Below are 26657 nucleotides of genomic sequence, written 5' to 3'. Positions count from 1 at the left end.
CTTAACTTTAAGGTTTTTTTTTTTGTACTTTAGTTGAAGGTTTACAGAACAAATTAGTTTCTCATTAAACAATAATATGCATATTGTTTTGTGACATTGATTGCCAACCCATAACATGTCAACACTCTCCCCTTCTCGGCCTTGGGTTTCCATTACCAGCTTTCCTGTCTCCTCCTGCCTTTTCGTCCTGGCCCCTGGACTGGCATGTCCGTTTAGTCTCGTTTTGTTTTATGAACCTGTTTAATCTGTGACTGAAGGGTGAACCTCAGGAGTAATTTAAGTACTGAGTTAAAAGTGTGTCTGGGGGCCTTAGTCTCAGGGTTTCTCTCATCTCTGTCAGGCCAGTAAGTCTGGTCTTTTTCTGTGAATTAGATTTGTATTCTACAGTTTTCTCCAGCTCTGCTCAGGACCCTCTATTGTGATCCCTGTCAGAGCAGTTGGTGGTGGTAGCCAGGCACCATCTAGTTGTGCTAGACTCAGTCCGGTGGAGGCTGTGGTAGTTGTGTTCCATTAGTCCTTTGGACTAATCTTTCCCTTGTGTCTTTGGTTTTCTTCATTCTCCCTTGCTCCGGATGGGGTGAGACCAGTGGAACATCTTAGATGGCTGCTCACAAGCTTTTAAGACTCTAGAGGTTAACATTAGTAGAATTTTAATGTACAAATTGTTCTGAAAATTCCTATTATGTTTTTATGATTTATCCATGTTGATATGTATGGATCTAGTTCATTAAATAGCTGTATTCTTTTGAACTAATATATAATAATTTATGTATTCTTTTCCTATTGATAGACATTTAAGTCATTTCAAGTTTTATCTAATTAAAAACAATACGGCAACAAATATCTTTATACATTTCTGTGGTGCATATATGTGAAAGTTTCTTTTAAACAAATACATCAGTGTCAAATTGTTGAGTATTAGGACATCTTTAACTTTATTTGATATTGCTAGATTTCTCTCTATTGTGTTTGTACCAATTTATACTACCCCTAGCAACGTATGAGGATTCCATTGACCTCAAATCCTTGCCATCCTTTGGTATTGTCAGACTTTAATTTTTCTTTAGTTTGATGAATGTGAAATGTCATTTCACTTTGCAGTAACTAGAGGTTACATAACTTTTTATTTATTAGTCATCTGGGTTTCTAATTCTGTCAGTTTCCTGTTTATATGTGTTGACCATTTTTTTAATTGGAGTATTTATCTTTTTTGAGTAGATTCCCAGCATTTCCTTACATAGTTTGGATTGTTGTTGTTAGTTACAGCTGAGTTGATTCCTACTCACGGTGACCCCATGTGTGCAGAGTATAACTACTCTGTAGGGTTTTCAAGTCTGTGACCTTTTGGAAGTAGATAGCTAGGCCTGTCTTCCTGGGTATGTCTAGTTGTGTTTAAACGGCCAACTTTTCATCTAGTACTCGAGCGTTTAATCATTTGTACCACCCGGGGACTCATAGTTTGGATACAAAAGCTTTATGAGTTGTATAAAAAGGAAATACCTTCTCCCAGTCTGTGATATCTTAGCGTTGTTTATTAGATGTTTTTTTCAAACAAAAATTTTTATATTATTACATTTCACTGTAATTAAATTGAACAAACTTTTCACTGTGGTTTGTGTTTTTTGTGTCTTAGGTAAGAATTTCCTTCCATATCTTGAAATTATCAGTATCTTTTCCTATAGTTTCTATATATTTCTATAGGTCCTATAGTGAGTTTTCGGTTTTGGGTATCTATAGTGTGACTCAGAGCCTTGGTGGCTCAGTGATTAAGAGCTACGGCTGTTAACCAAAAGGTCGGTAGTCTGAATTCACCAGCTGCTCCTTGCAAACCCTATGGGGCAGTTCTACTCTGTCCTATAGAGTCATTATGAGTCGGAATGGACTCGACGGCAATGAGTTTCTTTTTTAATAGTTTCTCTAACAACTTTTAAAGCTTTGCTTTTACTGTGACTTTAATCTCCATGGAATTTCTTTTTCTGTATGTTAGAAGGTAGGAATCAAGTTTTATGTTTTCCTAGGATCAGTCATTGTGTAATTTATCATTTCCCCGTTCATTTGGGTTACCATCATTATCATATACCAAGTTTTCATATATAGGTGAACTCCATTCTTTTCCATTTATTTGTTTGTCTTTCCATGCAGCAATACTATACTTCTTTCATTATTAAAGCTCTGAGTAAGTCTGGCTAGCTGGTAGTGCACTCTCTGTTTTAGTAGTTGTTATTGTTGTTGATATATCCCTGGCTTGTTTTGGCCCTCTATCTATGAACAAAAGATTGATTTTTTAATACTGTATTTCCTAACTTTTTAAAGTTAATTGATAGTTGTTGTTGCTATTAATAGTGTAATCCTGACAGTACACAATACTGGGAAGCCAGCACAATATGTACAACGAAAGGTCATGGAGGCTCCATAGACACATCCAAACTCCCTGAGGGACTGAGTTGCTGGGCGGAGTGCTGTGGGGACCATGGTCTCAGGGAATATCTAGCTCAATTGGCATAACACAGTTTATAAAGACAGTGTTGTACATTCTACCTTGGTGAGTAGCGTCTGGGATCTTAAAAGCCTGTAAGCAGCCATCTAAGATACTCCACTGGTCTCACCCCTTTGCGAGCAAGGGAGAATGAAGAGAACAGTATACAAGGAAAAGATTAGTCCAAAGGACTAATGAACCACAGCTACCAAGGCCTCCACCAGACTGAGTCCAGTACAGCTAGATGCTGCCCGGCTACCACCACTGACTGCTCTGACTGGGATCACAACAGAGGGTTCTGGATAGAGCTGGAGAAGGATGTAGAGCATAATTCTAACTCACAAAAAAAAGACCAGATTTACTGGCCTGACAGAGACTGGAGAAACCCTGAGACTATGGCTCCAGACACCTTTTTAGCTCAGTGGTGAAGTCGCTCCCGAGGTTCACCGTTCAGCTGGGGATTGGACAGCCATAAAACAAAATGGGACTAATGAGGCACAGCAATCCAAGGACAAGGACTAGAAGGCAGAAGGAGACAGGAAAGCTGGTGATAGGGAATCCAAGGTTGAGTAAGGACAGTGTTGACATGTAGTGGAGTTGTTAACCATTGTCATAGGGCAATATGTGTACTGACTATTTAATGAGAAACTATTTGTTCTGTAAACCTTCACCTAAAGTACAATAATAATAAAAAAATAATAATGGAACCTGGTGTAGCAAGTTTGTGTTAATGATGGTGAAATAATTTGGAAAAAGATATCAAGAAGTGTGGCACTACTTGAAGAACGTAACCAATGTCACTGAATTGTACATGTAGAAATTGTTGAATTGGTATGTGTTTTGCTGTATATATCTCACCAATAAATAAATAAATGAAATTAATGATGTGATTCATGGATAAATATTATTGTGGAAATCTATTTTTATTAATGAGGAATTTGAAATACAATACCTCTTCATATAAAAAAAAAAGTATTGGAATCTTTTTCTTAATTACGTTTTCTAACCAGAGTTTTCTTGGTATATAGGGACATTTTGATTTTTGATATATTGCTTGTGTATAATCAACATAATTGAATTTTCTTACTTCTCAAATATCTTCTCTATAGATTTTCTCGAATTACCTACAGGTAATCATGTCATCTATGAATAAGGACAACTTGACTCTTTCTTTCCAATCCTTAAATATTTTATTTCTTTCCCTTGTTTTAGTCACCATGGGTCAGAATCGACTTGCCAGCAACTACCAACAGTAACTGTATCAGTTAAGACTTCTAGTACAGTGGTTAATGAGGTTGTGATAGTGAACAACCTTTTCTTGTTCTGATTTAATACTCGAAACATAAAATTGCAATGCCATTGCCATCTTGAGTGAAGTCCTGTAAAATCTTTAAAAACCTAGGATGATTATTACTCCTCCCACTAAAAACCTTTTAATTGTTTCCAATTGCCCATTAGATAAATACCTAAATTCCTTTAAGTGGCTTACAAGGCCCTGACTAAACTGGCTCCTCCCTACCACGCCATCTTCATCTGGCTTCACTATCCCACTCTACCCTGACTTTCTTTCAGTTCCTTGGACTTAATTCCACCTCAAGGATTTTACATATGCTGTTTATTCTGGCAGGAGTATTATATATCTCCCTTCCTTCATCTGCTGCACCTAGTTAAATTCTACTCATTCCTCAGGTTCTTAATGTTGCTTTTTCTTGGAAGGTTTTGAAGACTCTGTCAGACTAGATCAAGTTCCAAGTATTCTAGTTTTAGAACATCATATATTTCACTTACTAGTGATTATCGTTCTTGTTGTTAGCTGCCACTGTTGTCAGCTGCGACTTACGGTGACCTTATGTGTAACCGAATGAAATATTACCTGGTCCTGCGCCATCTTCTTGATTGTTGGCATATTTTCCTTTCAGCCTTGGAGGCTCAACTTCCAGCACTGTATCAGACAATATTCTGTTGTGATCCATAAAGTATTCCTTACCTAATTTTTGGAAGTAAGTTGCCAGTCTTTCTTCCTAGTCTGTCTTAGTCTGAAAGCTCCACTGAAACTTGTCTGCCATGGATGACCTTGCTGGTATTTGAAATATTTGTAGCATAGCTTCCAGCATCACAGTAACACTCAAGCCACCACAGTATGACAAACTGACAGATGGGTGATGGATTAGAGATTGTAGATATGTATTAATATGTTTACTGTTTTTGATTGGTATCTGTCCTCCCTGCTAGAATGTAATCTTCATTAGTGAAATTACTATATTAATTTTTTAACTCTACTGTATCCCTAGGAATTTGGACAGGCCTGGCATATTGGAAGGGCTCAAAAATTTGTTGAATAAATAATAATTTTAGATGAAAATCTCTTTTAAAATGGAAATACCCCACCTACCCCCACTTTAGTGTCAATTATTTTAGCTGAATATAGGCTGGACTACAATAAGTTGAATGAAATAGATACTTAGTTGAGACTAGAGGGATGAGACATTTATAGAATGGGTAGGGCCCAGGGATAGAAGAGAGGAAGCAGGGGATAAGCAGCTTTGCATATCTTGATACAAAGCCACGAACTCTGAATATTTGAAGTGTTCAGTAAATGATACTTACTCATTGTGAAGCTTTAGAACACCTTTGCCATTCCTTTCCACTTTCTAAATCCAGGATTTGTAGAATAAGATAGGATGTCTGGCTACTGTGAAGATTATTGGCTACCCGAGGAGAGAGTAGCAGAAGTCATGAATACATGCTGATGTGTATTAACTAGGAGGGGAGCTATATGGGATGAGATGAGGAGACCATAAGCTTGGAGTCAGTTTGACCTGGATTTAAATCGAAGCACTTTCCTGTGCCTCAGTTTTCTCTGCTATAAAATGTAGCTAATGCCCTTACTCCATCCTCCTTAAACTATATGGTGTTGGCTTTTAATTATAATGAGATTAACATCAATAGTTGGAATTGTTTCCTTCCAGCCAATGGACTTTAGTACTATGACATCAAGGAAATGTTTGTTTAAGTCATATGGTTCTGATATTTCCGTCCTGTCTCTAGAATCATCTAGTGGCAAGTTGTGTGTCAAACTGAGCCATGAAACTGAGCCATGTTTGTTATTATTTGGGGCAGATATTCTGTTTTGTTACAGTATTTCTCCCAAAGTTTTACTTTTCTAAGAAGTGCATAGGACGTTTAACATTTCAAAACATAGCTAAATTAAAAAACCTGTTTTGCAACACCAAGCTGTCGTAGAGTTATTTTATGTCTCTGCTATAAAACTGTTATAACATCACTTTGTACTTGATACAAACATAAGCATACCATTTCTATAATTTTTGCTCTTGGCTTTTGAAGATGAAATTTGGAGGGAAAATACATTTGGAGATAAAATATTGAAATTTACTGAAAGTGTGTAGAATTATTTAACAGTACCACAGGGCTGCTTGTTTATTTTTGAAATGACAGTGGGGTGGGTTTGCTAACTGAAGCTGCCAAAACGCTGTATTTTAATGATCTCTAGGGTTTATCTCCTTCTTAAAATTCTTTGCCATTTAATCTGCATGTGTTAAATCACTAACACTTTCTAAATTCTTAGATTTGTTTGTTTTCTACTGTTTGGTGTTCATCATTTGATCACTTTGATGTGTGATAGGAGGAGGAAAGTTGTTACTTACTTTTCACTAAACAATATTCCCTAAGGTATCCAATATATTTATTCTATGTCTGATCACCACTTGTCTGTCAGTTTGTTGTACTGTAGTGGCTTGTGTGTTGCTGTGATGCTGGAAGCTATGTGAATGGTATTTCAAATACCAGCAGTGTCACCCATGGTGGACAGGTTTCAACAGTTTCCAGACTAAGACAGACTAGGAAGAAAGACCTGGCAGTCTACTCCTGAAAAAATTAGCCAGTGAAAACCTTATGAATAGCAGTGGAACACTGTCTGGTATAGTGCCAGAAGATCAGCCCCTCAGATTAGAAGGCACTCAAAAGACAACTGGGGAAGAGCTGCCTTCTCAAAGTAGAGTCGACCTTAATGACTGGGATGGAGTAATGCTTTCAGGAACTGTATTTGCTAATATGGCACAACACAAAATGAGAAGAAACAGCTACAAACATCCATTAATAATCAGAACTGGAATGTATGAAATATGAATCTAGGAAAACTGGAAGTTATCAAAAATGAAACGGAATGTATAAAGATTGATAGCCTAGGCATTAGTGAGCTGAAATGGACTGGTCTTGGCCATTTTGAATCAGACAGTCATATGGTCTACTATGCCAGGAATGACAAATTGAAGAGGAATGGTATCACATTCATCCTCAAAAAGAGTATTTCAAGATATATCCTGAAGTACAACACTGTCAGTGATAAAATAATGTCCATATGCCTACAAGGAAGACTAATTAATGCAACTACTGTTCAAATTTTCACACTAAAAATTAATGCCAAAGATGAAGAAATTGAAGATTTTTACCAACTCCTGCATCTGAAATTGATCAAACATGCAATCAAGATGCATTGATAATTAGTGGTAATTGGAATGCGAAAGTTGGAAATAAGGATTGGTCATTCAAAAATATGGCCTTGGTGACAGAAACAATGCCGGAGATGGCATGATAGAATTCTGCAAGACCAACGACTTATTTATTGCAAATACCTTTTTTCAACAACATAAATGGCGACTATACACATGGAGCTCACCAGATGGAATACACAGGAATCAAATTGACTACATCTGTGGAAAGAGATGATGGAAAAGCTCAATATCATCAGTCAGAACAAGGCCAGGGGCCAACCATGGAACAGACCATCAACTGCTCATATGCAAGTTCAAGTTGAAGCTGAAGAAAATTAAAACAAATCCATGAGAGCCAAAGTACAACCTTGAGTATATCCCACCTGAATTTAGAGACCATCTCAAGAATAGATTTGACATGCTGAACACTAATGACCGAAGACCAGATAAGCTGCAAGATGACGTCAAGGACATCATGTATAAAGAGAGCAAAAGATCATTAAAAAGCTATGAAAGAAAGAAAAGAGCAAAATGGTTGTCAGAAGAGACTCTGAAACTTGCTCTTGAATGTAGAGTAGCTAAAGTGAATGGAAGAAATGATGAGGTAAAAGAGCTGAACAGAAGATTTCAAAGGGCGGCTTGAGAAGACAAAGTAAAGTATTATAATGAAATATGCCAAGACCTGGAGTTAGAAAACCAAAAGGGAAGAACATACTCAGTACTTCTCAAGCTGAAAGAACTGAAAAAAAAAAAAAAAATCAAGCCTCAAGTTGCAATTTTGAAAGATCAGAATATTGAATGATGCATGAAGCATCAAAAGAAGATGGTAGGAATACACAGAGTCACTGTACCAAAAAGACTTGGTCGACGTTCAACCATTTCAGGAAGTAACATATGATCAAGAACCAATGGTAGAAGGGAGGAAGAACTGAAGGAAGAAGTCCAAGCTGCACTGAAGGAATTGACAAAAAACAAGGATCCAAGAATTGATGGAGTACCAACTGAGATGTTTCAACAAATGAATGCGGCGCTGGAGACACTCATTTACTGCAAAAATTTGGAAGACAGCTATGTGGCCAGCCGACTGGAAGAGATCCATATTTGTGCCCATTCCAAAGAAAGGTGATCCAACAGAAGGTAGAAATTATCCAACAGTATCATTGATATCACACCCAAGTAAAGTTTTGATGAAGATAATTCAAAAAGGTTGCAGCAGTACATCGACAGGGAACTGCCAGAAATTCAAGCCGAATTCAGAAGAAGATGTGAAACGAGGGATATCATGGCTGATGTCAGATGGATCTTGGCTGAAAGCAGAGAATTCCAGAAAGATGTTTACATGTGTTTTATTGACTATGCAAAGGCATTTGACTGTGTGGATCATAACAAATTATGGATAACGTTGCAAAGAAAAGGAATTCAGAACACTTAATTGTGCTCATGAGGAACCTGTACATGGACCAAGAGGCAGTCATTTGAACAATACAAGGGCATACTGCGTGGTTTAAAATCAGGAAAGGTGTGTGTCAGGATTGTATCCCTTCACCATACTTATTCCATCGGTATGCTTAGCAAATAATCTGAAAAGCCAGACTATATGAAGGAAGAAGCATCAGGATTGGAGGAAGACTCATTAACAACTTGAGATATGCAGATGACACAATCTTACTTGCTGAAAGCAAAGAGGATTTGAAGCCCTCACTAATGAAGATCAAAGACTACAACCTTCAGTATGGTTTACATCTTAACATAAAGAAAATAGAAATCCTCACAACTGGACCAATAAGCAACATCATGATAAACAGAGAAAAGATTGAAGTTCTGAAGGATTTCGTTTTGCTTGGATCCACAGTCAATGTCCACTGAAGCAGCAGTCAGGAAATCAAATGACCTATTACATTGGGCAAATCTGCTGCAAAAGATCTCTTTAATGTGTCAAAAAGCAAAGATGTCACTTTGAGGACTAAGGTGCGTCTGACCTAAGCCATGGTATTTTCAATCATCTCATATGCATGAGACTGAAGAAGAATTGACACATTTGAATGATGGTGTTGGCAAAGAATATTGAATATATTATGGACTGCCAGAATAATAAACACGTCTGTTTTGGAAGAAGTACAGCCCGAATGCTCCTTAGAAGTGAGGATGGCAAGACTTCATCTCACATACTTTGGACATGTTATCACAAGGGACCAATCCCTGGAGATGGACATCATGCTTGGTAAATTAGAGGGTTAGTGAAAAAGAGGAAGACCCTCTATGAGATGAATTAACAGAGTGGCTGCAACAATAGGCTCAAACAGATAAAAAACTGTGAGGATGGCTCAGGACTGGGCAACGTTTCTTTCTTTTGTACGTGGGTCAGTATGAGTCAGAGCTGACTTGTTGGCACCTAACAACAACAACATGTTTGATCTGTCTTCAGCTACAGATTGTGAAATGCTATAGTAAAACTGGAAACCTCACCTATTGCCATCGAGTTGATTCCGATTCATAATGATCCTATAATGACCCTATAGGACAGAGTAGTACTACCCCATATGATTTCCAAGGCTGTAATCTTTATGGAAGCCAACTTTCACATCTGTCTTCCGTGGAGTGGCTTGTGAGTTCAAACTGCTGACTTTTGGGTTAGTAGTCAAGAACTTAACCACTGTGCCAGCAGGGCTGTTTTTGAAATGTTACAATAGAGACTGTAAATTCAGGATCCCTTTATTAGTCAGTTCTCACTGATCAATGCTGTAAGAACAAATAACCCCCCAAATTTTGGTGGCTTACAACCACAAAAGTTTATTTTTTGTTCACTTTGTATGTATTGGCTTCCTGTTGGTAGTACCTTTACTCCTGCCCCAGGTTTCTTTTTCATTCCAGGACCCAGGCTGAAGGACCAGCTCCTATCTGGGTGGTAACATTCTCATGCCTAAGGGAAAGAGCTCTTAAGAGGCAAAACCAAAGCTTTCAATGGCTCTTAAAGTCCCTGCTCAACTGTGACCACTCATTGTGCCCATTCACATTCCAGTGGTCAGAGCAAGTCATGTGGCCAAGTTCAGTGTCAAGGATGGGATTCTATTCTTCCCACAGAAGTATTTCAGTCTACAAGGCAGTAAGGAAGGGGAGAGGAAATAACAGAATATAACACAGGTCTGTTTGCACACATGGGTTCCCATGAGTCAGGATCCACTCGACGGCCACCAGCAACAACAACGTATTTTGTATAAGGCCACCGTCATCTTTCATATTTTTCTCACCTGCCTTGTTTTGCTGCTCTTTCTTCTCCAAAAAGTCCCTTCCCTGATGTTGTGGATTAAATCGTGTCCCCCAAAATATGTGTTGGAATCCTAACCCCTGTATCTATGGGTATAATCCTGTTTGGATATAGAGTGTTCCATGAAATCTGCTCAGCTTCTCTGCCCAGCCTGATTTGGAGTCCTTATGGTATAGTGATTAAATTATTGTTTTAGTAAAAACTGACAAGAATTAAGCCAGCCTCTGGAGCTGACTGATGTGATAAGGAATAGCTCTGCTCTGAGCCAGAGTAGGCTGGATATTTGCTGAAGTCATATTCGTTCTTCTTTTTGTTTTATTCTTGGTAATTTGGTTTGAAGTAGAATTTTGAATAAATCAGATCATTACTGCTTATACTTGTTTGCTATATGTCCAGAACCTTACATACTTTACACTTATTTTCTTTTGGTGCTTTATAACATACAGAAAAATTTTACCGCCACCATCTCATCTGATGTTCACGAGAAGCCCAGTGATGCCAATATTACTGTGATTCCCACTTTATAGGCTGGGAGAAGTTAAGCAACTTATTCAGGATCAAAAGGCTAGTGAGTTTAATAGCCAGTATACATGCCACAGTATGAATTGATGAACACTTCTTGTTACTGATGTAGAAATACCTTGTTTTAAGCATATCTTCAAAAATGCATAGTGTAATATAATAAATGCCCTATTTGTAAAAAAAAAAAAAAGTGATAGAGTAAGACGGTTGCTGGTTTCATCAAAAGGATTCACCACAGAAAAATTTAAAATGTCTTCTTCATTTTGAATGATCTGATTACTAAGTTTCAGTTTGTATATAGCTTTCCCTAGGAAAACAATCATTACATAGATTGGGCAATATAGTTATTAAAGTACAAAACTTCATGCCACCAATTTCTGTGTTGCAGTAAATGGTATGCCATCCATTCCTTTGCTGAAAGTGGTCCACTCTTCTCTATCTTCATTGCCCTGCTCTCATCCAAGCTACCATCACCTCTCACCTAGGATATCTTCTAAATAGCCACTCATACCTTTTCTTATCTCCTTCAAGCCTTTTGCTACATTAAGCCTAGTGATATTTTCAGAAGGTTAGACCAGACTTACTGGTCTGACAGAGACTGGAGGAACCCCAAAAACTGCAGCCCCCGGACACCCTGCTAACTCAGAACTGAAGCCACTCCTGAAGTTCACCTTTCAGCCAAAGATTAGACAGGTCTATAAAACAAAAAATAACACATGTGAGGAACATGTTTCTTAGTTCAGTCATGTGTATGAGATGAAATGGGCGACACCTGCCCAAAAGCAAAGTCAAGAAAGCAGGAAGGGACAGGAAAAATGGATGGATGGAAATGGGGAACCCAGGGTAGGGAAGGGGAGAGTGTTGACACATTGCGGGGATTGAAACCAATGTCACACAACAACTTGTATATGAATTGATGAATGAGAAAGTAATTTGCTCTGTAAACTTTCACCCAAAGCACAATTAAAAAAAAAAAAAGGTTTGTCTGAGTTTGACTGACTTCTCCACCCAAATTCCTTAGTACAGATACAAGGCTGCCACGTGATCTTGCCCGCACACTTCGCCAGTCTTGTCTCATGTTATTTTCTCCCATCCTCTTCTCCTCCCCACTCTCCCTGCATTTGCTTTTGAGATTCCATCATCCCAGGAAAGCTGGCCATGACCTCCAGACAAGGATAAAAAACCAGTTGCTTTCAAGTAGATTCTGACTGATAGTGACCCCATGTGTGTCACAGTAGAACTGTGCTCTGTAGGGTTTTCAGTGACTGATTTTTCAGAATTAGATCACCAGGCCTTTCTTTCATGCTGCCTCTGGTTAGACTCAAACCTCTAGCCTTTTGGTTAGCAGCTGATCTTGTTAACCATTTGCACCACCCAGGGAGTTAGACCATGATAATTACCCCTGATTTAATCTATTGTAACTGGAAACTCAATGGACACCCTTAAAACATTTCTTTCCCTAACCTTTGTATCCCACCCATCACTAAGACCTGTGGATTTTACTCCTTAAATACTGCTAGAAGCTGACTGATGTGGATAGTACCTTCTTGCTGCTCACTTTAATAGATGTATTAGATGACAGTGGTTTTTGTGAAAGTGCTCACTCACCAACCCCAGTCATCATCATAAGGAAATACCCAGTGGCTGGGGAGAAAGCAACCATGTTCAACCATGGTTCAAAAACAATCAAGAGTACATACATTTCATGTTTTAGAGTATAAATTGCTTCCTGTGATAATTGCTAAAAGTAATCAAGGTAGTACTCAAAAGTCAGCCTGCTCATGCTGCAGCAATACCAGTAGAAGCAGGTTGTATTCTGAGGTCATCAACTTTCTGAGGACAAGTCTGTGCTCTAGGTTTATTGCTGCTGCATGTTGCTGAGTTCGATCCCTGTAAAACCTGAGTGCCTTACATTATATGTTAAGTTGAATATAATGGTCCAATGGTAGGTACCTTTCCATTAAACAACAAAGGTCTCTATGTAAGTTCATTTTAGAGGTCAAAGTAGATGAGTTGCTTTGCTTGTGGCTCATCCTCAGGTGTCAGTATGTTGTGACGGCTTATGGCACACTGTTCCATGGGACCGACAGCTGCCTCTCTAGAGATGATGATAATTTACTGAGCTGTGGAATTTGATGAAGTTGGGTCTGGGCTCGCTCGCAAGGCTGACAGTCCAGTTTTAATTTGAGCCAGCTCTCAGGAGACATGGAAAGGTGGGTCACATGCCTCCTGCCAATGTTCAGAGTTGTGCTTTGCCCCTTGCTTTTCTAACTTTCATTCAACTAATACCTGAGTTTTGAAATTTTTCCTGCAAATTTCTTCAAGGAGACTGCTTCCCTTCCCTTCCTGGAATTTGTGGAATGAAGATGGGGTCTATAAATGGTCATGGTTAAAATTTGGAAGATTTTATGGAGTTTCACTGTTTTAGGGCCTGGCAGGAATCCTACTGTTTGCTGTAAATGACAATAGTTGTTTCATTGATTTTTGTCTTCTCTTCTTTGTTCTTTACCTGGGAATGCCCTTTTCCTCATTTTTCAGGCTACTGAAATCCTTCAAGGCCCACTGAATGCATTTCCTCTCACAGGGAATTTCATGGGTTTCCCCCAGTCAGAATTAATGTTGATTTGTATTATCCTTTCATAACATTTTGTTTTACATCTTCATTTGGTACCTATGACATTCTGCGTTCCTTTTAAAGTTATTGTTTACCTATTTTTCTCCCCTAGGTATATGATCCTTATGGGTAGAACTGGATCTTATTCATCTTCTTAATGTCCCCAGTACCCAGCACGAAGCCTGGCCCAATGGAAGGGCTATAAATGTGGTGAATTATTTTGAAAATGAAAAGAACATTGCACAATTATAACATTCTCCCCAAACTAATGGACCCTCAGAAAGGACTGCTATGATGTTCTTTTATCTGTCTTGCCGTGAATTTTCAATTTCCTTACTACTTCAGGCCAAAACACTTGAGTTTCCAAGAACAACTGTTTACCCTTCTCCATCTATGAGTTTAGGAAAAGCCAGCCATACCACCTGACCTAGTTATCTCATATAGTGCATGCAGGTGGTATAAGATTAAGTGGGAGTAATAAGATGCTAGGGCCTCCTTTTGGGTAGCAGCTGGAGTATTTCCTGTTTGGGGGGTTAAGTCTTCAACTGAAATCAGAATCAATTTCCTAAAACATACCACACTGAATAGAGCACCAGAGACACTTTTTCTGTCTGTAGTCTCTTTTCCATTCAATAATAGAAAACATTATAAAATTCTCACTTCACGTTCTTCCCTGTCTTAGCTGTTCTTGGGAGAATAAAGTCAGAAGAGTTTGTGACTGGAGTCTCTCTATCAGGTTCTCCATAGAATATGTGAGGTGAGTCAAGCCCACAGGAGTCAGCATCTGCTCTCTCCTCGAGGTGACAGCAGCAGTAATTATACACAGGCAAGTTGCTCAAAAAATAAATTGATCAGTTTTGAAAATTAGGTATGGAGGATAAGAAGAAACCTGAGGATTTTAATGCTATTTTGTGTGATATAATAGGTTGTAGTCAAGACAGTCACTTTGTAATACGAGTATTTTTAGCTTTAGTCTTGCATTCTCTTCAGAATTAACTCCCTTAATCCTTTTCATTACTCAAACAGAGTCTGATGACTTTTGTCCTAGAGTGAAGCACTCCTCCTAGCACCCTTATTAATCAATTGGAACTAAGTGTGATAACAGCACCCTTATTGCTAAGCAAGATCCTGGTTAGACTAAGGAAAATAACTGAAAACTTGTTGTTAGGTGCCAGCGAGTCGGTTCTGACTCATAGCAACCCCGTTACAACAGAACAAAACACTGCTTGGTCCTGTGCCATCCTCACAATTCTTGTTGTTTGAGCCCATTGTTGCAGCCACTGTGTCAGTCCATCTCGTTGAGGGTCTTCCTCTTCTTCGCTGACCTTCTACTTTACCAAGCATGATGTGTCTCTCCAGGGACTGGTCCCTCCTGATAACATGTCCAAAGTATGTGAGATGAAGTCTCACCATCCTTGCTTCTAAGGAACATTCTGGCTGTCCTTCTTTGAAGACATATATGTTCGTTCTTCTGTCAGTCCGTGGTATATTCAATATTCTTTGCCAACACTGTAATTCAAAAGCATCAATTCTTTTTCGGTCTTCCTTATTCATTGTCCATCGTTCACATGCATATGAGACGATTGAAAATACCAGTCTTGGCTTGGGTGAGGTATACCTTAGTCCTCAAAGTAGTGTCTTTGTTTTTTAACACTTTAAATAGGTCTTTTGCAGCAGATTTGCCTAATGCAATATGTCACTTGATTTATTTCTTGACTGCTGCTTCCATGGGTGTTGATTGTGGATCCAAGTAAAATGAAATCCTTGACCACTTCAGTATTTTCTCCAATTATCATGATGTTGCTTATTGGTCCAGTTGTGAGGATTTTTGTTTTCATGTTGAGGTGCAATCCATAAGGAAGATTGTAGTCTTTGATCTTCATCAGTAAGTGCTTCAAGTCCTCTTTGCTTTCAGCAAGCAAGATTGTATCATCTGCATATTGCAGGTTGTAAATGAGTCATCCTCCAATCCTGATGCTGTGTCCTTCTTCATATAGTCTGGCTTCTCGGAGTATTTGCTCAGCATACCCATTGAATAAGTATGGTGAAGGGATGTGACTGTGATGCACACCTTTTCTGATTTTAAACCACACAGTATCTCCTTGTTCTGTTCAAATGACAGCCTCTTGGTCCATGTACAGGTTCTGCAGGAGCACAATTAAATGTTCTGGAATTCCCTTTCTTTCAGTGTTATCCGTAATTAGTTATGGTCCACACAGTTGAATGCCTTTGCACAGTCAGTCAAACACAGGTAAACAATCTTTCTGGTATTCTCTGCTTTCAGCCAACATCCATCTGACATCAGCAGTGATATCCCTCATTCCACACCCTCTTCTGAATCTGGCTTGAATTTCTGGCAGTTCCCTGTCGATGTACTGCTGCAACCGCTTTTGAATAATCTTCAGCGAAAGTTTACTTGTGCATGATATTAATGATATTTTTCGATTATTTCCACATTCTGTTGGATCACTTTCTTTGAAATGGGCACAAATATGGATCTCTTCCAGTCGGTTGACCAGATAGCTGTCTTGCAAATTTCTTGGCATAGACGAGTGAGCACCTCCAGTGCTGCGTCCATTTGTTAAAACATCTCAGTTGGTATTTCATCAATTCCTGAAGCCTTGTTTCTTGTCAGTTCTTTCAGTGCAGCTTGGACTTCTTCCTTCAGTACCATTGGTTTTTGATCATATGCTGCCTTCTGAAATGGTTGAACGCTGACCAATTCTTTTTGGTACAGTGACTCTATTCATTCCTTCCATCTTCTTTTGATGCTTCCTGTGTTGTTTAATTATTTTGCCTATAGAATCCTTCAAAACTGTAACTCGAGGCTTGAATTTTTTCTTCAGTTCTTTCAGCTTGAGAAATGCCAAGGTTGTTCTTCTCTTTTGGTTTTCTAGCTGCAGGTCTTTGCATATTTCGTTATAATACTTTACTTTGTCTTCTCTAGTTGTCCTCTGAAATCTTCTGTTCAGCTCTGCTACATGATCACTTAGGCACACTTTTATATTCCTATTTATTTTTCCTTCTTATTCCTTTTAGAAAGGAAATATTGAGATTTCCTTTTGATATATTTTTCATTTGTGAGAGAAGATAGCAGTGCAGTTAATAGGAAGAACATGAACCTTGGATTCAGACAACCAGTGCTTCAGATCTCAGCTTTAGCACTTAGTGGTACGTGAACTTAGTTCTCTAAACCTCATTTTTCTTGTAACTACTTCGCATTGTTGCTGTGAACATTAACATAAACAATAGACACTCAAATATAGCTATTATTATTACAGTAAAACCTGTGGAAACCAGAACTCTGTGTAAGGTGAAAACCTGTCAGGGAAGGAAAACTCAAACATTTTCCACTAAAATGAGTGATAGAAAGTAGTGAGACTGCAGCCTGTCTTGTGAGACCGGTTAAACAAGGCAGTCCCCTGGAATTCTGGTTCTCACAGGTTTCACTGTATTATCAGTTGTTCTCTCCTACAGGAACATATGAGTTCCTTGGAAGTGTACATTTCTGGAAGGTAATTAAGGATGGGGTAGTATACATTTATTTATTTATTTTGGTTTCCCTTTATTCATTCAGTGTGTGTGTATACACACATCTATATATATACATATAAAAGTATATATACTGAATAGTATATATAGTGTGAATAGTACACATTGAATAGTATGTGATATATATATGTATTTATTATATATGTGTGTGTGTGTATATATATATATATATATATATATGTATCTCCAAAAACCAAAGCAAACCCACTGCTGTCGAGTTGATTCTAATTCACAGCAACCCTATAGGACAGAGTAGAACTGTCCCATAGAGTTTCCAAGGCTGTAAATCTTTATGGAAGCAGAATGCCCAGTGGAGCAGCTGGTGGGTTTGAACCACCAACATTTTTTTAACCACTGCGCCAGCAGGGCATACATATATATATTGCACATACTATATATCGGATAATATTTCAGCAGGTACTTGGGTAACATTAATGACTAAAACAGACAAAAAAATTCTACCTCCATGTAGCTTATATTATAGGAGGAGACAGTTGGAAGCTGATAAATGCTATGGAAAAATTAAGCAAGATGAGAGGATAGGAGGAAGGGAGTGGATTGCAGTTTTAAATAGGGAGGTCAGAGTTGGCCTTATTGTGAAGATAACACTGTTTTTTTGTTATCAGGGGTTTGCATGTACTACCTTCTGGCATGGGAGGATGGGAGAAGGAAGATGAGAGGAAAAAAAGAATGAGAGCCTGCTGATTTGAAGGAGAGCACAAGCATTCCCTTTGGTGTAATGTGTCAAGATATAGACTGATTTGGAAGAGTGAGGCTTTCCAGATGACCTTGTTTTATTTTGTTCAATTTGAGCAAAAATCTTCCTAAAGTGTATTGTACACACCCTGCCTTCCTGAACATTGGATATTGAGTACAGTCCCCCGGCCTGTGACTGATACAGGGGTCATCACCAGACTGTCCCATCTGTTACTGGACTGTCATGGAGCCTGGTCTTCAGGGCTACTTTCAGCTGTTTGCCCCTACACACTGGCCTGAGTGTGAGTGATTGTGAGTTCTTCATAGTAGCCGTGACATGCACATGGCTATTTAAATCTAAACCCAAATTAATTTAAATTAAATTACATTAAAAATTCAGTTTCAGAGCTAGATGGTGCCCGGCTACCACCAATGGCTGCCCCAACAGGGAGCACAACAGAGAGTCCCTGACAGCGCAGGAGAAAAGTAGGGTGCAGAACTCAATTTCTAGTAAAAACACCAGACTTAATGGTCTGACTGAGACTGGAGGAACCCCAGAAGACATGGCCCCTGGACTCTCTGTTAACCAGAACTAAAACCATTCCCAAAGCTAACTCTTCAGACAAAGAATATTCATAAAATGTTACTCGTGAAGAGTGTGCTTCTTAGTTCAAGTAGATGCACAAAACTAAATGGGCACCTCCTGTCCGGAGGCAAGATGAGAAGGCAGAAAGGAATAGGAGCTGGCTGAATGGACACGGCAAATCTGAGGTAGAAAGGAGGAGTGTGCTGTCACATTATAGGAATAGCAATTAGGGTCACATAACAATGTGTGTATAAATGTTTGTATGAGAAACTAACTTGAGCTGTAAACTTCCACGTAAAGCACAATTAAAAAAAAAAAAAATTCAGTTTCTCCATCATGCTAGTCACATTTCAAATGCTCAGTAGCCACATATAGCTAATGGCTACTGTGTTAGCACACAAAGCAGAAAGCGCTATTAGTATTTGTTATTTTATGGTGTTTCTGTCATTCATACACACATACATATACGTATACATACATACATTTATTTATATGTAAATTTTGTGTGTATGGTGCTGTCATCAGTTTTCTGGCCTATCTTTCCCTTTTGATTGGTTGCTTCTCATAGTTACAAGTTTAAGTACCTGTTTAAAATTTTATATAATGTAAGAGAGGACCAGAGGAGCCTTCTTATAAATCAAATACCTGAATTTTAGTACTTGGAATTTATGTTTATATTCTTATTGCATCAAGGCCTTTTTTTCTGGGTTACTGCTTTGCAGCTGTGCTCTGCGTGGGTAAGAGAATCAGACCACTGAGTTACTGTGGGAGAAGTGCTATCAAACTGTAAAGGTAAAATTGCACATCTACGGAAATGCTTTAGACCCAGTCAATGGTCCCTTATTTAGAGCAGTGCCATTCAATGACTATTTATTGACTAACTGCCTACACAGAGGCCAAGCACTGTGTTAGGCCCTGGGGATTCAAACAAAAATGAACATGGCCCCAAGCCCTGAGAAGATCACGGGTTAGGGAGTAAGAAAGCCATAAATGGGCAGAATTTCATTTGTTTAGTGTGCAGGAAGGCCCAGAGTACCCTTTAATTCCAGAGGAGGGTGGTGCATGATCTAGCCTGACTGGGAGTGGGCTGGGGGCATGGGACAAGAGGCAGGAGGCCAGGGAGCACTTCCCAAAGAAGTGGTTCTTGATTGGAATCCTGAGGGATAAATATGTAGGTGTTAGTCGTGTAATAGGAGTCCCTGGGTGGCACAGTTAAGCGCTCAACTACTGACTGAAAGGGTGGTGGTTCGAACCCACCCAGAGGTGCCTTGGAAGAAAGACCTGGCAATCTGCTTCTGAAAGGTCACAACCATTGGAAACCCTATGGAGTGTAGTTCTACTTTACAACACATGGGGTTGCCTTGAATCGAGAACGACTGGACTGTAATTTTTTTTTTTAAGTCACATGATGAAGTTGGGAGAATGTCAGCAAGACATGATATACCATAGTGTACAAAGACACTGAGGGGCAAAATAGCATGCATGGTGTCGGAGGGGGACCGTTAATAGTTTAGTATGGTTGAAGTTTAAAATAAAAGGGATTCAGTGTCTGTAGAGATAGATAAGCTTAAGTGGTATGTTGAAATGATGGATTTTCTGTAGAGGTGGGTGAGGAGTGAGGAGGTGGTGACATAGGCAGATCTGACCTTCCGCTAGTTCAAGTAGGTCAGTCTGGAAGCACTGTGGAGTTTAAATTGGGGGAGCTGGGCTTGTGGCTGGGATATCAGTGGCGGTGGTGTTGTGGGGAGAGACTTGCAATCAACCAAAAGAGAGGTAATGAGGGCCCCATGTGAGAGAGTGTAACGGAATAGAATGGGAATGTGGTTCAATCAATGTTTAAGGGGTAAAATTAGCAGTATTTGGGGATTGATTAGATGTTCAGGATAAAGAAAAGAGAGGGATCAAATATCACTCTAAGCTTTCAGGAAGCAAAATAATTAGAGCTCTTCTTCCAAGTTCGTGGTGGTAAGTTTTTACCTGTAGATGCTACTAGTGACTTTCACTGGCAACTGTGGTCTCTAGGTTAAGATTTGGCTCTTCAGAACTCCATCCCTCTCTCATTTATTAAAAGAACTTAATTTGAAGCTAGACCTTAGAGAAGTACCACCCTTGTATGCCTTTAATTTTGCAGTGGCCTACGAAAATTTATAGAAATATGGCTTCATTTCTAGTGGCTCCAATCCAGATCAAAATTACCCCATCACTGAGACATCCCTTGGGTGGACCACTGAACCTGTTATTCATTAGAAACAGCTGAAACACATCAGCAAAATTCCCATACTATGCCAACAATAACTTCAGTCAAGTTTCAAGGTAACTCCAGGTTTCAGAAAGTTATGAATCTCAAAATCTGTCTAGCCAAACCCTTATTTGTATTTTTACACACATTTCTCATGTGAAAAAGATAGTGGCTTTCTTACTTTCTATAATTGCAAATTAGCTTTTTTGAGATTATAAATTAAGTTTTGAGTTCTGAGTTTTGCTGGAGACATGCTTATAGATCTGTAGCCAATCACTTTAAAGTAAAAATACAAGTTCAGTATGGGGAGGTGGAACCAGAAATAGGAGAAGAGCTAGTCTAAAGCATCTATGACGATGGAGTCGATATTGAAACCAAGAATTCTTTCATACTTGTTATGCATTTCAGAAGGATTTTCAACATAACAGTTAACATTTTTATGACATCTGCTAAGCTTTCAGAATTCTTCTCTAGTTTGTGAGATTAAGGAATAATAATAATAATAAAGAAGTCACACCAAATATATGTTGATGTTTCCATTTTTACTGACATGTTTCATGACTGCATAGCTGAAGCCACAAAACAGTAGGTGCCTATGACTTTCTTTTAGATCGTTATAGCTACTGCACCTAGCCGTTGTTGCTAAATATTTTTTACTTGTCATTTTAACTATTCCATCAAATTGGATCTTCGGTGGCCTGTCAGTTGTTGAATGACTTCTTGGAAGATGTGAAACCCTGATCCCTAATCTAGAAGATCTGGGCAAATCTTCTGCTGCAGAAAGATGGCATATTTTTTTCTCAGTGAAACAACAGGATTATAAGATATTTATACAAAGCCTTCAAAATATTTTTATTTGAAAAATGGTAATGTGTTTGGTGATGAATGAGTAGTCATGCGTAGCTTAATGTCCATAATACAGTCTGTGAAATAAGACGTTATGTGATTTGGATGTTGTGCAAACACCATGTTATATACAGGTGGTCCCTGAATTATGAACAAGTTCTGTTCCTAGGTCTGTCTTTAAATCATATTTGTACATAAGTCGGAATAGTTAGGTATGGTTCGTATCTAACGTCAGGTAGTCAAATGTTTGTCTTAGTATATAGTACGTAGTGTACCTTTCTATGCATAAAAAAGTTAAAGAAATACTTCCAGATACACTAAAACATCTTTTACATAATAATGTTTTGATGCATGTTGCAAAGTAGCTCCTGTTTGTTATTACTTGTATATGCCTTGAATTTTAAGTATAATAGGATTTACAGGGGTTGGTTTGTAACTATGGGTTGTATGTAAAGTTGGTCATTCATAACCCTGGGACTGTCTGCATTACCTTATGGGACCACAGACTGTATTGACTATATTGTAAATCGAGAAGCTTGAGAAGTTTCCATATCCTTTAAGAGTGTTTTGTACAAAAGAGAAAAGAAAACAAGCTCTCTTTTTGTGGTTCTTGGGAGAAGTTACGTTAATTATTTGTTAGAAGTTGGATTTATGAAGAACATTGTCTTTGAAGAGGATTCTTCACAAACTGCCATCCTTTGTATTATGTCAATGTAGGTTGTTTAGCAACATGTTAAACTAGTTTTATGAAGAGATAAATATGTGTTTCATTAATCCCAAGGGGAGCTTTCTGAAATGCATTTTCTTTATAAATAATTACTGTCATTCTGTGAAATTCATGACTTTTTAGGGTGGGAAAGAAGAGAAAAACATTGTCTTTTCAAACAATTTGTGATTTAATACCAGCTGGTCAAGTGAGCTGAAAAACCTTATGAATCATATGTTATATTATCTTGAATGCTTTTTCTCTCTCAGGAAACTGGATAACTCTGACAATCTTTCTCCCATGATTCCAAAACTTTGATCTTCTAAAACCAGTTTACCAGATGTAGTGGATAGAGCATGTGTGACCTTTTGTGTGCCAATTTAACCTGGCTGATCGGAAACCATAAGTTAATCTTGTATGACTTTTATTTCTAGGCATTACAGCAGAAGCTCTGGTGGTGACCTCTTTCAATGAACTGCAGAGAAGGGCCCCAGAAGCCAGAGGGAAGATTGTTGTTTATAACCAACCTTATGTCAACTACTCAACCACAGTGCTATACCGAGTTCGAGGAGCAGTGGAAGCTGCCAAAGTGGGGGCTGTGGCATCACTCATCCGATCGGTGACTTCCTTCTCCATCTACAGGTTAGTCTTGCTGTTCATTTGAACTCCTTCCAAAAAACCAGGATTTTCCATGAAAGAGAAGCCTTAAGAAATAAAAACAAACCATTCAAATGAAAATAGTGACTGTTCACGAGATTTTCCCCATTCCACATTTGATCATTTGTTTATAATATTTTGTTTGGCCTTTTCAGGATTCCAAACAACGTTTTTACCTTTCTTTAAAAAGCTTTCTACATCCATGATGATCCCGTAACATTCCTTGTTTAATGAATATGTTATGTATTTTCATGGAGAGAGAATTAAATTCACGTCTGTGTTTCATCAAATATTCGTAATGGCTTCAGAGGAAGCCAAGCTGTTTTCCACTGTTGTGAGAGAAGTGAAATAAAAATAAAGTGGGTAAAATGATGAAGGCGGGTGGGGAGAGGCGTCTGTAGTGTGATGGAAAAAGGTTAGGTTATTAGAGGACCTGGGATATACAGGCCTGGCTATGCCACCAAACAGCTGTGTGGCCTTGGGAATGTTTCATAAACTCTCTGGACCTCAGCTTTCTCCTCTGTTAACCAGTGATGAGGAAGAATAATAAGTATACACAATTGTTTTAAGAATTAAAGAGATAAATTTATGAAAAATAATTAACTACAAACGTCTGTGTAAGGGTTTGGAAGTACTGTTTGCCACCATGTGTCTGTCAGTTTGTCGTCATGTGGTGGCTTGCATGTTGCTGTGATGCTGGAAGCTATGGCACTGGTATTTTAAATACCAGCAGGATCACCTGTGGTGGACAGGTTTCAGTGGAGCTTCCAGACTAAGACAGACTAGGAAGAAGGACCTAGCAGTCTACTTCTGAAAGAAACTGGCCAGTGAAAACCTTATGAAAGGTCACAACCATTGTCCGATATAGTGCTGGAAGATGAGCCGCTCAGGTTGGAAGGCACTCAAAATATGACTTTGGAAGAGCTTTCTTCTCAAAGTACAGTCTACCTTAATGACATGGATGGAGTCAAGCTTTCGAGACCTTCATTTGCTGAGGTGGCATGACTCAAAATGAGAAGAAACAGCTGCAAACATCCATTAATAATTGGAATGTGGAATCACAAAGTATGAATCTAGGAAAATTGGAAGTTGTCAGAAATGAAATGCAACACATAAAGACTGATATCTTAGGCATTAGTGAGATGAAATGGACTAGTATTGACCATTTTGAATCAGACAATCATATGGTCTACTATGCTGGGAATGAGAAATTGAAGAGGAATAGTGTCATATTCATCATCAAAAAGAACATTTCAAAATCTATCCTGAAGTTCAGTGCTGTCAGTGATAGGATAATAGCCATGTCCTACAAGGAAGACCACTTTAATACGACTATTATGCAGATTTACACAACAACCAAACCAAAACTCAAACCCATTGCCATTGAGTTGATTCTGACCCATAGCAACCCTATAGGACAGAGTAGAACTGGCCCATAGGGTTTCCAAGGAGTGCCTGGTGGATTAGAACTGCTAATCTTTTTGTTAGCAACTGTAGCTCTTAACCACTAAGCCACCACAGGTTCACACACCAACCACTAATGACAAAGGTGAGGAAATTGAAGATTTTTGCCAATTTCTACAGTCTGATCAAACATGCAATTAGGGTACATATAATTACTGGTGATTAGAATGCAAAAGTTGGAAACAAAGAAGAAGGAGCTGTAGTTGGAAAATATGGCCTTGGTGATAGAAACTATGCCAGAGATCACATGGTAGAATTTTTGCTACACCAACAGCTCATTTCATTGCAAATACCTTTTTTCAACAACATAAATGGTAACTATATACGTTGACCTCGGTGGATGGAAAACACAGGAATCAAATTGACTACATCTGTGGAAAGAGAAGGTGGAAAAGCTCAATATCGTCAGTCAGAACAAGGCCAGGGGCGGACTGCAGAACAGAACATCAATTACTCATGTGCAAGTTTAAGGTGAAGCTGAAGGAAATTAAAACAAGTCCATGAGAATCAAAATACGACCTTGAGTATATCCAACCTGAATTTAGAGACCACCTCAAGAACAGATTTGAGGGGCAGCATAGCGCTATATAGGCAGAAGCACCATGCCGTCCCTCCACAGCAAAGATCCGAAAAACTAAGCCAAACAGAGAAAACGGCAATCCTGAAACCCTAAGCATCAAATGAAGAGATGAACTCCGCCAAGCCCTGAATGGAATAAGAAACTGACAGAGAACAGAGAGTGGGGAGAGATATATGCAGAGGTCCCCTATCACCTAATGCAGCTTGGATCCACCATCTTGGACTCCTATCAGAGATCAGCGAACAGGGGGTATGAGAAAGCAGCTTCATGGAGCTTCCAACAGGAGACAGAACAACCAGTAACCAGCGATATATGCTTTCCCACCTCCCACCCTTTTTCACCCCCACCAGCCTCCTCTGCTTCCTGTGTCCACTGTCTTGGCCGGGAAGCACCACCTTCACCCCAGTGTCGCTTGGGTTCCAACCGCCCACACTGGCCGGCTCCCTAAGTGCCATTTGTTGGCTGCTGGTGTTGCTTTATTCTGCTTCTTTAGATTTCTTCCTTACCTCTCACCACTTTTGCCTCCTTTCTCTCAAATACCTGGCTCCGTGTGCCATCTTTGCTTCTTCCAGACAGGCTGCGAAATGCCACTTGAATGTGAAACTGCTTCCTGGCCCGTGCTGCCACACTGGTGGGATTCCGGGGCTTTTTTAATTTGTTTTGAATTGTTTTCTTTTTCTTTTCTCGAATTGGGAGCCTGTTCTAGGCAGGCAGTACTGTGTGTCTTGGAATCTCAGTTTGCGCAGATGTGCAGAAGGATCCCCAAGGGCATTTCTTTTTTCTTGTTTTCTTAGGGGGGCTTTTCTTCTGTTTTTCTTTGGGGGTTTTTCTTGTTTTTTTTTTTTTTTATTTGTTTGTTTTGTTTTCTTTTCCCTCTTTTTGCCTTTTTGTCTTTCTTCATTACTCAGTTTCTCGTCTCTCTATACTTTCCTTCTTTTCCTGTCCCCTGAATACCTAGCGCTGAGCGACACCTCTACCCCTTCTAGCCAGGCTGTACTTCACGGCCTGGAAGCAACTTCCCCAGACCTCGCAGTCGCACCGGAGGGATCCCTGGGAGCTTTGCTTTTCTTCTTTCTTTCTAATTTTTAGTTATTCATTTTTTTCTTTTCTTTTCTTCTTCTCCTTTTTGTTTTTCTCCATTTCATAGTCTCTCATCTCCCCACTCCAACAGCAAGCTCCCCTAGCACTCTTTTTTGTTTGTTTATATATTTTTGGCTCCCGTTCCTCTCTCCTCTCTCGCATACCCATCTTAGCTCCACAGTCTACCCCCTCCATTCTGCCTACCTGTACTGTGCAGTGAACATCATACCACCAAGCAGCCCAGGCACGGCCTACCAGAACCTGCCTTGCACTGATTACTGGCTCGCCCTGTTGGCCTTAGTGTTTGCCACAAACAACCCATCCCAGCAACTCCTCTTCAGCTAGACCTGCCCTGCTGTACCATATCTGAGCAACTAACCCTGCCAATTGGAGAAGGAGGTGAAAAGTATAGTGCCCAAAGATGAGCAAACAACAAAGAAAACACAGCCCACCTGCTCAGACATAGCCAAATAAAACAAAAAAGCGGAATGAAACAAACAAATCTACAATCAATAAATGAGGAAAATAACTACCGGATGCCCCGAAGACAGCAGACAATATCAAAACATTTATAAATATAGGACAGGATGGTCCCAGTAGGCATCCAAAATAAAACACCAGATGACTTTCCAGTAGAAGAAAAGGCACTAGAACTACCCGATAGGGAATTCACATCTCTAATAGTCACAGCTATCCAAGAGTTGAAGCAAAAAGCAGACAAAAATGAGGAAGAAATAGACAAACTCAGGGAAAATACAGTTAAAAAAATGGAAGAATTCAGGAAAATAATGCAGGAACAAAATGCCAAAATAAATTCACAACTAGAAATCATACAAAAACAACAATTAGAAATCCAAAAGATA

The 26657-nt window shown here is 39.1% G+C and overlaps 1 protein-coding gene across 2 annotated transcripts in view; it reads left to right on the top strand.

Moving 5' to 3' along the window:
* The window catches only part of CPQ (carboxypeptidase Q), a 537063-nt gene that overhangs the window by 124956 nt on the left and 385450 nt on the right, over positions 1-26657 (top strand). For both annotated transcript variants that reach the window (XM_023726056.1, XM_004370753.2), the window contains one exon: positions 22448-22655. In XM_023726056.1, coding sequence (XP_023581824.1) covers positions 22448-22655 — 208 coding nt within the window. The remainder of the gene's footprint in view (positions 1-22447; positions 22656-26657) is intronic.

This window comes from Trichechus manatus, unplaced genomic scaffold (genome assembly GCF_000243295.1).
Source record: "Trichechus manatus latirostris isolate Lorelei unplaced genomic scaffold, TriManLat1.0 scaffold00009, whole genome shotgun sequence".
In the NCBI taxonomy this organism is placed as follows: Eukaryota; Metazoa; Chordata; class Mammalia; order Sirenia; family Trichechidae; genus Trichechus; species Trichechus manatus.
The sequence above is the reverse complement of the archived record's forward strand: the minus strand, read 5'-3'. Positions and strand labels throughout refer to the sequence as shown.